The sequence below is a fragment of the Rhinopithecus bieti genome, unplaced genomic scaffold, assembly GCF_001698545.2.
Source record: "Rhinopithecus bieti isolate Rb0 unplaced genomic scaffold, ASM169854v2 scaffold_20892, whole genome shotgun sequence".
In the NCBI taxonomy this organism is placed as follows: domain Eukaryota; kingdom Metazoa; phylum Chordata; class Mammalia; order Primates; family Cercopithecidae; genus Rhinopithecus; species Rhinopithecus bieti.
In genome coordinates this window covers 1658038-1671021 of record NW_016810602.1, presented here as the reverse complement: position 1 = coordinate 1671021, position 12984 = coordinate 1658038, and the positions used below count along the sequence as shown (strand labels likewise).

Below are 12984 nucleotides of genomic sequence, written 5' to 3'. Positions count from 1 at the left end.
CCGCGCCCGGCCCAAAACATTTTTTTCTAAGCTTATTTGAATTTTCTGAAATTTCACAACGATCTTTTATTATTTTGTAATTAAAGGAATGGTTTAAAATAAGCTTGATTTGTTCTTATTTCAAAAACCACTTGACAGTTAATGAGAGTTTTTGCTTCACAGGTGCCTTAAAAGCTTTACCTGTGTTTCTTCTGAACATTGAGTTAATGAACTTTTAAACATTTCTTAGACTTTCCAATAATGAATTTTGCTTTGTGCCTAGGAGGTAGTTACTTCTAGGTACAGATAACACTTGTTACAAACAAAGCCTACTGGCTCTGACCCATAAGGAAATAGACTATTTTTAGTAAGATACAGAGAAATCTTAAGGACTTCTATATAAATAGAAGATTTTTTTAGACTAGCTGAAATAGAATATTGCCTTTTTATTTATCTTGCATAGGGAAATGAAATGCTTTGAAATGCGTTCAGTTTTCTTTCTTCATACAAATATATTAAGGTGACCTAGAGGCAGAAAGTCTAGCTCTGCAGTTTTATTATTTTCTTGCCTTCTTTTCCCCTGCATACAACACACACACGCCCTACACTTACACAAAGGTTTCTCTTTCCTATTTTGTTCACTGCTGTGCTTCTGTTTGTTTAGGGAACAATGTGATAAGCTGGGTTCCCTCTAGTGGACAAAATACTTTTGTCAGCTGCTATGACCGCTGACCAAAGCCAGCAAGGCCAGGTTGTTACGGCTGGTATCAGAGGTTTCAAGAATAATGTATTCATAGCCTGGAATGTTTTCTTTATTTTTGGTAGAGACAGTGCCTTGCTGTGTTGCCTAGGCTGGTCATGACCTCCTGGGCTCAATTGATCCTCCCAGGCTCGATTGAGGCTACCTTAGCCTCCCAAAACACTGGGATTACAGGTGTGAGGCCACCATGTCCAGTCCATAGGTAGGACTTTAGCTTGCCTCTTTTTTTTCTTTTTTTTTTTGAGAAAGAGTCTTGCTCTCTTGCCCAGACTGGAGTGCAGTGTCATGATCTTGGCTCACTGCAGCCTCCGTCTCCTGCGTTCAAGCAATTCTTCTGCCTCAGCCTCCCGAGTAGCTAGGATTACAGGCATACAGGTGGGAGCCACCACACATTTTTCCTAGAGACAGAGTTTTACCATGTTGGCCAAGTTGGTCTCAAACTCCTGACCTCGGGTGATCCGCCTGCCTCACCCCCCCAAAGTGCTGGGATTACAGGCGTGAGCGACCCCGCCCGGCCTTTTTCTTTTTTTTTTTTGAGACGGTGTTTTGCTCTTGTTCCCAGGCTGGAGTGCAGTGGCATGATCTCAGCTCGCTGCAACCTCCACCTCTCGGGTTCAAGTGATTCTCCTGCCTCAGCTTCCCGAGTAGCTAGGATTATAGGGGTGCGCCACCACCCCCAGCTAATTTTTGTATTTGGTAAAGCAGGGTTTCAACATGTTGGCCAGGCTGGTCTTGAACTCCTGACCTCAGGTGATCCACCTGCCTCAGCTTCCCAAAATGTTGGGATTATAGATGTGAGCCACTGCACCCGGCCTAGCTTGCCTCTTTTAAGAGGTTATGTGCACACATTTATATGTGTTTACCTAAAATGAATTAATATTTTGGAACTAGACTAAGTACATTTGCTTTGCTTGATAGTTTTGGCACTGAAGGAAGCATCTTCTAATGAGAATCCCATTCTTTGTTACCGAAAGCAGTGTCGGTGAAACAGAGCAAAATAAAATCACAGGGAGACCATCGCACTGTTAATGTTTTAGCTTCTGTAAGATTTAAAATTGCTTTTAACTTAAAACCATTTTAGGATATTTCAGCTTGTAAGATTTTCCAAAGATAAATTCAAATTTTGCGATTTCAGTGTTTTATCCTTCCTGTTTCAAAGGTTATTAGTACCTTGTCCCTGGAGTAGCCCCTTAAATATTTTTCCTTTTAATTTTTAAGTGTAGTTTGTATGTTTCTGCACCTTTCAGTGAGGACACCATATCTAGGCCTTTGTCTCCTGGGCATTTTTCCTGACCAGGTGCTGTTGGCACCTAGTGAGTGCAGGTCGGGGTGCTGCTAAATATCCTCTACGGGACAGTCCCTGGACCAAAGAATTACTGAGCCCCAAATATCAACAGCTGAGAAACTCTAAAACAGCCAACTTTCTTTCTCTTTGAGTCAGAGTCTTGCTGTGTCCCCCAGGCTGGAGTGCACTGGTGGAATCTCAGCTCACTGCAACCTCCGCCTTCCAGGTTCAAGCGATTCTCGTGCTTCAGCCTCCCAGGCAGCTGGGACTACAAGCGCGTGCCACCATGCCGGGCTAATTTTGTATTTTTAGTAGAGATGGAGTTTCACCATGTTGGCCAGGCTGGTCTCAAACTCCTGGCCTTAAGTGATCTGCCCACGTCAGCCTCCCAAAGTGCTGGGATTATAGGCGTGAGCCATTGCACCCGGCCTACAGTAGCCAACTTTCAACCTGACCATTCTTCCAGAACAGCAGCCATCCAGAGACTTGCCAGTGCTTGACGAAGAGTCAAATAACATGTCTGACTCTGTGGACAGCACAGGCCACCCGGAATCAATAAGAGATGCTGCCTGTCTTCACCTGTCCGTCGTACTCTACCTAGGGAAGGAGATTTCCTCTTCACTGTATCAAGCTGACGCTGTTTTACAGTTAGTACGAGAACAAGCTTGATGTGATGCCAGCTCATGCATCTTGCATTTACATCTCCTCCTAAGCCGTTCTGCCCGTGGATGACTGTTCCTATTTCCAAAGCTGTAATCTTTTTTTCTGTTTTTTTTTTTTTAAACCTTGCCAATTGTGCAGAACATAGCTATAATCTTCATAACTTATCCTAGGCCTTCAGTCTGTCCATGATAGCCTATTCTAGTGCTGAAGTTTTTTATGTAACCTAAATACTTCTTGCTACAGATTAGTCTCAGTTTTTACCTACTAGAATGTTTATGTAATTATCCTTTGTATATTTGAGGTATTTTGCTGGGTAGCTCTCTCATTTTGATTGTCTGTAATATAAGCTTTTTATTTTATTTTATTTATTTTTATTTTTTCGAGACGGAGTCTCGCTCTGTGGCCCAGGCTGGAGTGCAGTGGCTGGATCTCAGCTCACTGCAAGCTCCACCTCCCGGGTTTACGCCATTCTCCTGACTCAGCCTCCCGAGTAGCTGGGACTACAGGCGCCCACCACCTCGCCCGGCTAGTTTTTTGTATTTTTTAGTAGAGACGGGTTTCACAGTGTTATCCAGGATGGTCTTGATCTCCTGACCTCGTGATCCGCCCGTCTCGGCCTCCCAAAGTGCTGGGATTACAGGCTTGAGCCACCGCGCCCGGCCTTATTTTATTTTAAAAATAGAGATAAGGTCTTGCTGTATTGCCTAAGCTGGTCTTAAACTCTTGGCCTTAAGTAATCCTCCTGCCTCGGCCTCCCAAAGTCACGGGATTACAGGCACGAGCCACCCCACCCAGCCAAATACTTGAAAAAAAAATTTAGTCATTTTTACAACTCTAATGTGAATTCCCTATGAGGTGGAAAATGGAGGCTAGAGCCAGATACAGTTCTGACTAATACTGTGTTTATGATGCTTTCATTTTTTAATTTTATTTTTATTTTAATTTTAATTTTAATTTTTTTTGAGATGGAGTCTCACTGTGTCCCCCAGGCTGGAGTGCAGTGGTGCGATCTTGGCTCACTGCAAGCTCCGCCTCCCAGGTTCACACCATTCTTCTGCCTCAGCCTCCTGAGTAGCTGGGACTACAGGCGCCCACCACCACACTCAGCTAATTTTTTGTATTTTTAGTAGAGAAGGGGTTTCACCATGTTAGCTAGGATAGTCTTGATCTCCTGACCTCATGATCCGCCTGCCTCGGCCTCCCAAAGTGCTGGGGTTACAGGTGTGAGCCACCGTGCCTGGCCTATGATGCTTTTAACAAGCGTTTTTATTGTTCTTCACAACCCGTGGACCCTTATCACTGGTCTTTTCCTGCTATGTTCCTAGTCATTTCTCATCTTGTATTCATGTGCCTTACCCATCCCCCACCCCTGCCATCTCTAAGCATAATTTTTGCTATTTGTACCTGTTTCATTTGTTTTATTCTTATTGGTTTCTGTACATGCCTTTGAATCCTTCATCCACACTGATGACAATGTTTAGAATCAACATTGATTGTGATTGATTGATTGATTGATTGATTGAGGCAGGGTCTCACTCTGTTGTCTGGGCTGGAGTTCTGTGGCACAGTCACAGCTCACTGCAACCTGGACCTCCACAAGCTCAAGTGATCCTCCCACCTCAGCCTTCTGAGTAGCTGGGGCTAGAGGTATGTGCCAACATGCCTGGCTAATTTTTATATTTTTTGTAGAGATGGGGTTTTGCCGTATTGTCCAGGCTGGCCTTGAACTCCTGAGCTCAAGTGATCCCCTCGCCTCAGCCAAAGTGCTGGGATTACAGGCATGAGCCACCATGCCTGGCCAGAATCAACTACTTTATATCAGTCCTCAGCCATCACCTAAGAGTCCCAGTAAACTCCTTATAAGGCTGAGAGGCAATCGCTTATATCCCTGCTTTGAACTTGACCCTCTTACAAGATTTACATACTCTTTAATGATGGAATGATAGAGTGGTGGTATCCAATAGAATAGATAATGAAAATGTTCTATATTCTGTAAATGTCTATAGATGTCTATAAATGTCTACACATGTTCTATATTGGCCACTAGCCACAGGTAGCTGTTGCATACTTGAAATGTGGCTTATGTGACTGAAGAGCTGAATTTTCTATTTTAATTAATTGAAAATTTAAATTGCCTCATGTGGCTAGTGGCGGCCCATTGGACAGCACAGGTGTATCTCATTGCTACTTAAAATGGGGTGCATTGCTGTCACCTGGGAACGTATTAGAAATGAGGACTCTCAGCCGGGCATGGTGGCTCACGCCTGTAATCCTAGCACTTTGGGAGGCCAACGCAGGCAGATCCTATGAGCTCAGGAGTTCGAGACCAGCCTGGGCAACACGGTGAAACCCTGACTACTAAAAAATACAAAAGCTAGCCAGGCGTGGCGGCATGTGCCTGTAGTCCCAGCTACTCGGGAGGCTGAGACAGGAGAATCATTTGAACTCAGGAGGCGGAGCTTGCAGTGAGCAGAGATCGCGCCACTGCACTCCAGCCTGGGCGACAGAGCGAGACTCCATCTCCTTGAAAAAAAAAAAAAGAGAACTGTCAGACCCATCTAGTTCTACTGAATTAGAGCTGCAGTTTAGCAAGATCCACAGGTAATTTCTATGCAACTCAAGTTTGAGAAGCACTGATACCTGGCTGAACATTGGAATCACATGGGGAGTTTTAAAAAAAATACTGCCACCTGGGTCCCACCCATAGTGATTCCGGTTTAATTGGAATTAGGTGTGGCTTGGGTGTTGCGCTTTTTAAAACGCCCCCCAAGTAATTTTGGTTGTGTAGCAAGGACTAGTGATGGCTCAAGCTTTGCATGTATCTGAATCACCTGGAAATTTGGTAAAAATACAGAGGCCCAAGATCTTTTCCACCTCAGCAAGGCTGGGTCTCTGTATTCTTTATTAGCTTTCTACAGATTCTGATGCACATATTTTGGGTTTGAAAATCTGTGATGTAGAAGATAGTTTCCCACTTTTTGGTAATTGGCATGTAAGCTAGAATGAAATGCCTTGCTAACGTTAAAGAAAATTGATGTATTACAGCTTTCAGTCGTATTCTGAATGAATGATTTTGTGAATACTTGTTTTTCACAAAACGTGCCACTTGGTGTTTGTACAGTGTTTTTTGCTTGTAATTTTTATTTGTTGGTGAACTTCTTGTCTCTATGATAAGTTTTCTCCCCTACCTTTGTGGGAAAATTTTTTTTTTTTTGTGGAGCTGGGGTCTCACTGTGTTGCCTAGGCCGGTCTTGAACTACTGGCTTCAAGCAATCCTCCTGCCTTGGCCTCCCGAAGTGCTGGAATTACAGGCGCGAGCCACTATGCCTGGCTCCTTTTTTTTTTTTTTTTTTTTTAATAGATAGAAGTATCATTAACGTTTTGGTCTTCAGAATTGCTAAGAAGTCTGTTAATGACAGCTGGTAGTTCATGGTCAACTTGCCAGTTCCTTAAGGTGCAAGTTGGAAAGCCTTGGGATCAGAATGTTCTGTAATACGGAAGTGTCTGAGATCAAGAAAAGCCCAACCTCCAGTTCTCTAGCACAGCCCCAGTCAGTCAGATGCAGCATGTCAGCTGAGGGAGGTTGGCATGGAGGGATGGTATCAAGGTGTCTAGTACATTCAGATCCTAACTAATTCGAGGCTTTAGGATCAGTAGTGTTGCGTTTGATTCTATCTTAGGAGCTGGGAAAGGGAGTGTATAACCAGGTGACTCTCTTTCTTTCTTTTAAAAAACATGCTGTTAAGTTTTGTATCAGCTGAAACCTTTTGTTTTTGTGGTGCAGAAACCTTTTGGTATGCTAGTGTGGCCAGCCTTTGTTAGGGCATGAGCTTATTAACTATTAGTTTCTGGGGAATGTCATAAGAATTGATGACGATTTGGAAAGTAGGAACAAATTAAAGTTCTCTACAGAAATTAATTGTCATTAAAAATGTGTCACATGCTGGGCACACTGGCTCAAGCCTGTGATCCCAGCATTTTGGGAGTCCGAGGTGGGAGGATTGCTTGAACCCAGGAGTTCAAGACTAGCTTGGGCAACATGGTGAAACCCCATCTTTATAAAAAATACAAAAATTAGCTGGGCGTGGTGGCGCATGCCTGTAATTTCAGCTACTTGGGAGGCTGAGGTGGGAGCATAGCTTGAGGCTGGGGAGGTCGAGGCTGCAGTGAGCCGTGATTATGCTGCTGTCCTGCAGCCTGGCCGACAGAGTAAGACCTTCTGTCAAAAAAAAAAAAAAAAAAAAAACATAGTGCCACGTAATTGTCTTCAACTTCAGTTTCAATCCTTGTGTTTTCTACGTAAAATTTTAGGTGCAAAAAGAAGTATGCGTTGTTTTAACCTGTGATGTTTCAGAACTCACAGAGCAAGGCAGCAGCATTTGCTTTTGCTTTCCCTGCCCAGATAATGGAAAGTCTGAAATCGAAAGTAATTAAATGTGATGTTGGCAAACAGTCATAAACTTGTGTCTTCCTGGAGTGTAGGCTATGTAGTCTTTCTGGCAGCAGTAGCAAGGAAATAATGAGGTGAAAGCGCCCAGGAAAGAAGGCCCCGTGAACACTGCAAAGACAGTTTGCTTGTTCTAAATGGAGGTTTCTCCTGGCAGGAAGGCTGTGACCCTGCTGAGCTGTGGAGAAACAGCTTGATAACCAGGGCTTTCCTGGGGCACCCTTTCTGGTGCACTTCAGAAGACCCTGGGCTGATGATTGGGCTCCCTGAATTTCACCTAAAGCAAGACTAACTTCTCGGCAGCCTGATGCCAGGCCTGGAGGCAAACCCTCAGAAAACAGCTCCCCTCAGTGAGGGAGTGGGAGCCTGTTTGAATTAGTGTGGAGAATTCTCCAAGAACCCAGAAACTGGGAGGCATTCTCATGGCGAGTCAGTGCAGCTCCTCTTACGTTTACCACAATTAAGGTGAGCATGAGAGCAGCCTGCCTCTCTTTTGTTCTCCCAGCCATGGAGGCAGGCTCCATTAAAAATGTGTTTTTCGGCCGGATGCAGTGGCTCACACCTTTAATCCCAGCACTTTCAGAGGCTGCAGCAGGCAGATCACTTGAGGCCAGGTAGTTCAAGACCAACCTGGCCAACATGTTGAAACCTCATCTCTACTGAAAATACAAAAAATTGGCTGGCCGTGATGGTGCACGCCTGTAATCCCAGCTACTTGGAAGGGTGAGGCAAAAGAATCCCTTGAACCTGGGAGGCGGATGCTGCAATGAGCTGAGATTACGCCACTGCACTGCAGAAAAAAGAAAAACAAAAAACAAAAAACTTGCTTCCTACTGGTGGAGTAGGAATCAGTGGCCCACAGAGGCTAAGGTGGCAGTGGGAGTGAGAAGACCTCTCTTTACGTGTTCATGATAGGCCGAGGTGATGCTAGGATGGTTAGTGTGGAAAGAAGCAGTTGAGTACCATGTTTTGGCAAAATTCAAAGGCTGGGAGGTTCCCAAAGGCAAGGAGGAGGAGGCTGGTACCACAGGTCCAGGGCAGTGAGTTGAGTGGAAAGTCTGGGAAAGGTTTATGTGGGAAGCACAGGAGACTTTTACCCTATAGCCACGAAAGTCAGTTTCTTTCCAGCCTTGTGTTCCCTGCTTCATGACCAGGCAAGCAGTTAAGTATGAAACTCAGAGGAGGGCAGACAGAAATGATGATAGCTGGGGAGAGAAGTAAGCCTTTTGGGGAGAGGTTATATTCGACAGGTGGGAGGAGAGGTTCCCCCCCACTTTTGAGGGAGGGGGATCATTGGAAAGGCATGGAATCTAGTAGGAATTTGGTGTTTTGACATGAATGCTCTCTGACTTTGTTTTTGCCCTTTGGCTGTGTACCTAGTGTGTGTCAGTTCCTGGAGCTGTGTCAGAGCCCAGAAGGTGGCTTTGGAGGAGGCCCCGGTCAGTATCCACACCTTGCACCCACATATGCAGCAGTCAATGCATTGTGCATCATTGGCACCGAGGAGGCCTATGACGTCATTAACAGGTACAGCGAAAGCCAGCAGTGACAGAAACCCAGAGGAGTTCCCCACCTGCTGACACACACTGACTGTTGCCTCTCTTGCCTCTTTCCCTGTTTCTCAGAGAGAAGCTTCTTCAGTATTTGTACTCCCTGAAGCAACCTGACGGCTCCTTTCTCATGCATGTCGGAGGTGAGGTGGATGTGAGGTGAGTGGGGTTTTGCACAGGCTGCCACATCGGTTGACTCTAGAGCTCATCTGCCATTAGGGATGCCAAGCCTAAGAAACATCATGGGGAAGCTGCTGCTTTGTCCCAGAATGACACATAGGATGACATGTCAGTGACACATCAGAATCATTCAGATGTGATGCAGATGTCCTCAGGTGTCATGATCACTTGACTTATTTTATGTAAATGTGAAAATATAAGACAGAAACAAATGCTTTTGTTTTAGAAATTAAAAATACATTTGTTTGGTATAAAATGATATACCACAATATAAATAACTGTATGGTGTAATGTATTCCTTCACCTCTCTGAGATAGGAAGGGAAGAGAAAGCCCAGCAGGTCCTTAGTAAATACATTCTGAGTGAGTTTGATGAAATCATGAGAATGTCTAACCCCTGAGGTCCTCCTGAGGCACATGAGAGTTTTTCTGGGAGGTGCAGAGAGCCTTGTGGACCAGGAGAGTGCAGTGCAATAAAATCACATTAACTGACTGGTGCCAGTTAGCTTGAAATTATTATTTTCCTCTATAAGTGTCTGATGTACCAAGCAAGTTGCTTCCTAACCTGGCAGATTACTTATGAGGCATACAGGGAATTCATTGAATAAGCCATTTCTCTAAGGCAGTGGCTCATTGAGATTTTATGCCATTTTCTCATTATTTAGTTGAGAAATACATTTTGTGAGGTTTCTATAGCAAAGCTGTCTTACTGCCTATGTGTAAATGGGTTTGCTTCTGCACAAGTTGATTAATACTCTGGCTTAAGCATCTGACTTAACCATTGGTTTGAAAGTATAGGGGAGGAAAAAAGCACGAACATTGTGGAGCATAAAATACATTACAGATAATAGCAGGTAATCGGGCTGCAGAGGCCTTTAGTTCAAGATGTTCTTCTGTCTCTAACTTGTCTAATCCAATCAAAAAAATTAGATTAGGATCTGTATATACCAGTGAAGCCAGTAGAACTACTGAGGTAAATCAGTATGTGTTGATTCTTCTTAAGGAAAATGTTAAAAGAGTTTTTTTCCCTTGTGGTCACTACATTTTCATTCCTGTTCTGTTGCTATTCCCCCAAAATATGCACAATCTTGAAACATAGCTTTTAAAAACGTAACTAAGATTATTAGGCAAAAGCGAACAAATCATAGCAAGATCCTTTTGGTATTTTATCATATACCTTTTGCAGCTATGATTATTTGCTGTCTTATTCATTCCAGCACCAGTTCCCCCCTCCGTGTTCTTTATATGTTCTAGATAAATGCTAGGAAACTTCTCCAGTAAGACAGATTGGTTCCCCTGCCAAGCACTGTAGCCATATTCTTCCCTGACCTTTGCATTTTGGGTGATGCTCTGCCATTCGTGCCCATGCTTTCTATTTACATAAAGGATTAAAGATATAAATAATGGAGAAAAGCTTGTAGATTGCATCCGTTTTCCTTGGTTTGCCCGGTTTCATCATTTTTCACTTGGCGTTTCTTTAATTGTCCTTTGCCTAGAAGCATCAGCCAGTCCTCAGGAGTGCTTGTTTGGGTGGATTTGACTTTGAGAGAAGCAGCAGTGACAGGGGAGAGTTTGACATCTGGAGACTAGCTTGCTGCCCTTCTGGGATAGACAGCAGTCTCTGGATGATCTTTCTGCTCTGTTACACTGCTGATAGTTTCAGAGATGAGCCTACTCAAGGGTCTATAGCATCCAGTATATTGTAAAAAATCAAATCACAGTGAACTCATAGCAAGCACCATTTTTTCTCAGTTCTTAAGAAAGGCAGGAGTCATTATTCCTGACCTCCTAATCTAGGTTATATAATCTGGAGCATTCTGTGAGGATAAGGTGGAGGCAGAGATCTAGCATTTGCAGAAGTTTGCTGAGAGAGCATGTGTTGTTCAAGAAAGGACAAGTTCAGCGTTGAAGTGTAGATGGCCTGGTGGGCAGGGGAGCAGTGGAGCTGGAGGGACAGGTTGGGAACAGGCCACAGAGGCCCTGAAATCTCCTATGGAGTCTGGAGTTTAGTGATGTGATCTGATTTGTATTTTCTTAGAAGTTTCCTAATTGCAGTGATGGATTGTGGTATTCCAATAAAAGCCCTCTGGTTTCAGGGCTGGAGGGAGAGAGAGCGGGGAGACTGATCCAGGTCGAAGAAGGCTTGGATTTGGGTGATGGCAGCAAGGATGGAAAGTTAGTGGACAAATTCAAATTTGAGAGCTGCGATGACTGGATGGAGGGAAAGGGGGAGAAATACATGAAAAGGTTGTATTATGTTTCTTCCCTGTCTCAGTGTGAAACCTGGGATTCGTGTCTGCTGTCATCACGTCTTAGACCTCACTGGTGAGAGGCAAACTGTATTATAGGTTGCCTCCTACCTAACAAGTCACAATAGGATTCAAGAGCAAATGCATTTGAGCCTCCCTAAGAGGCCCACGACTGCAAGGAAATTAGATCAGATCTTCTAAATTAGCTGATGGTAGATGATCACATTTGGCATTGGCACTTGTGACTCTTGTGTACTCCCAATGCCTGCTGGTAGAACTAAACCTCCACTGTGCCTTTGGCTGCTAAAAATGCTAGTAGGATCATAATGCATGCAGCTTCTGCAGAGACTTCTTTGGAATACCTCAGTAAATTTGGCTTCATGTTATGTCTATAATGAGTAAGATGGAAACCAGGGCCGAGCGTGGTGGCTCATGTCTGTAATCTCAACATTTTGAGAGGCTGAGATGAGAGAATCACTTGAGGCCAGGAGTTCAAGACCAACCTGGGCAACATAGCAAGACCCTGTCTCTACAAAACATTTTTAAAAAATTAGCCGGGTGTGGTGGCATGCATCTGTAGCCCCAGCTGCTTAGGAGGCTGAGGCAAGATCAGCTGAGCCCAGGAGTTTGAGGTTGCAATGAGCCTTGATAGCGCCACTGCACTGCAACCTAGGCAACAAAGCGAGATCCTATCTAAAAAAAAAAAAAAAAAAAAGGATATGGAAACTAGGCCCTTCTTTTATGTTTCTTAGGAGCCCTTAGGAAAAGAATTTTTGTTTGTTTGTTTTGTTTTGAGATGGAGTTTCTTTCTGTTGCCCAGGCAGGAGTGCAGTGGTGGGATCTTGGCTCACTGCAACCTCTGTCTCGGGTTCAAACGATTCTCCTGCCTCAGTCTCCCAAGTAGCTGGGATTACAGGCATGTGCCACCGTGCCCAGCTAATTTTTGTATTTTTTGTAGAGACGAGGTCTCATCATGTTGGCCAGGCTGATCTCAAACTCTTGACCTCAAATAATCCACCTGCCTTAGCCTCCCAAAGTGCTGATTACAGGTGTGAACTACCACACCTGGCCAGGAGTAGGATTTTTGAGCAGAATTCAAACCAGTGATTTTTGTCTTCCCCATGCTGGGTATTTGAAAAAACCATAGAGGGGAAGGAAAGGCAGTCTATGTGTGTATTCCATGACAGAGGGAGAAGCTGAAATAAAATGTGCCCCAAGAAGAATTAGGGCAGGGAAGATAGAATAGCAAGAATGATCCCAAATCAAGTATAATGATTTTTTTGGTTTGTTTTGGGTTTTGTTTTGTTTTTTTTTTGTTTTTTTTTTTAGACAGAGTCTTGCTCTGTTGCCCAGGCTGGTGTACAGTGGCGCGATCTTGGCTCACTGCAAGGTCCGCCTCTGTTTTGGGTTTTTTTTGAGACAGTCTCGCTTTGTCTCCCAGGCTGGAGTGCAGTGGCACTATCTTGGCTCACTGCAACCCCCGCCTCCCAGGTTCAAGTGATTCTCCTACGTCAGCCTCCCGAGTAGCTGGGACTACAGGCGTGCACCACCACGTCCAGCTAATCTTTGCATTTTTAGTGGAGATGGGGTTTCGCAATATTGGTCAGGTTGGTCTTGAACTCCTGGCCTCATGATCCACCTGCCTCAGCCTCCCAAAGTACTGGAATTACAGGCGTAAGCCACCATGCCCAGCCTAATAATTTTTTTTTTTTTTTTTAAAGAATAGCCTGGGCGCAGTGGCTTATGCCTATAATCCCAGCACTTTGGGAGGCCGAGGCAGGTGGATTGCTTGAGGTCAGGAATTTGAAACCAGCCTAGCCAACATGGCGAAACACCATCTCCACTAAAAATACAAAAGTAAGCCATGCATGG

The 12984-nt window shown here is 44.3% G+C and overlaps 1 protein-coding gene across 2 annotated transcripts in view; it reads left to right on the top strand.

The window, feature by feature from the left end:
- FNTB (farnesyltransferase, CAAX box, subunit beta) overlaps positions 1 to 12984 on the top strand; it is a 77964-nt gene that overhangs the window by 35634 nt on the left and 29346 nt on the right. For both annotated transcript variants that reach the window (XM_017892426.1, XM_017892427.1), the window contains exons 5-6: positions 8515 to 8661; positions 8760 to 8843. In XM_017892426.1, the coding sequence (XP_017747915.1) occupies positions 8515 to 8661; positions 8760 to 8843 (231 nt within the window). The remainder of the gene's footprint in view (positions 1 to 8514; positions 8662 to 8759; positions 8844 to 12984) is intronic.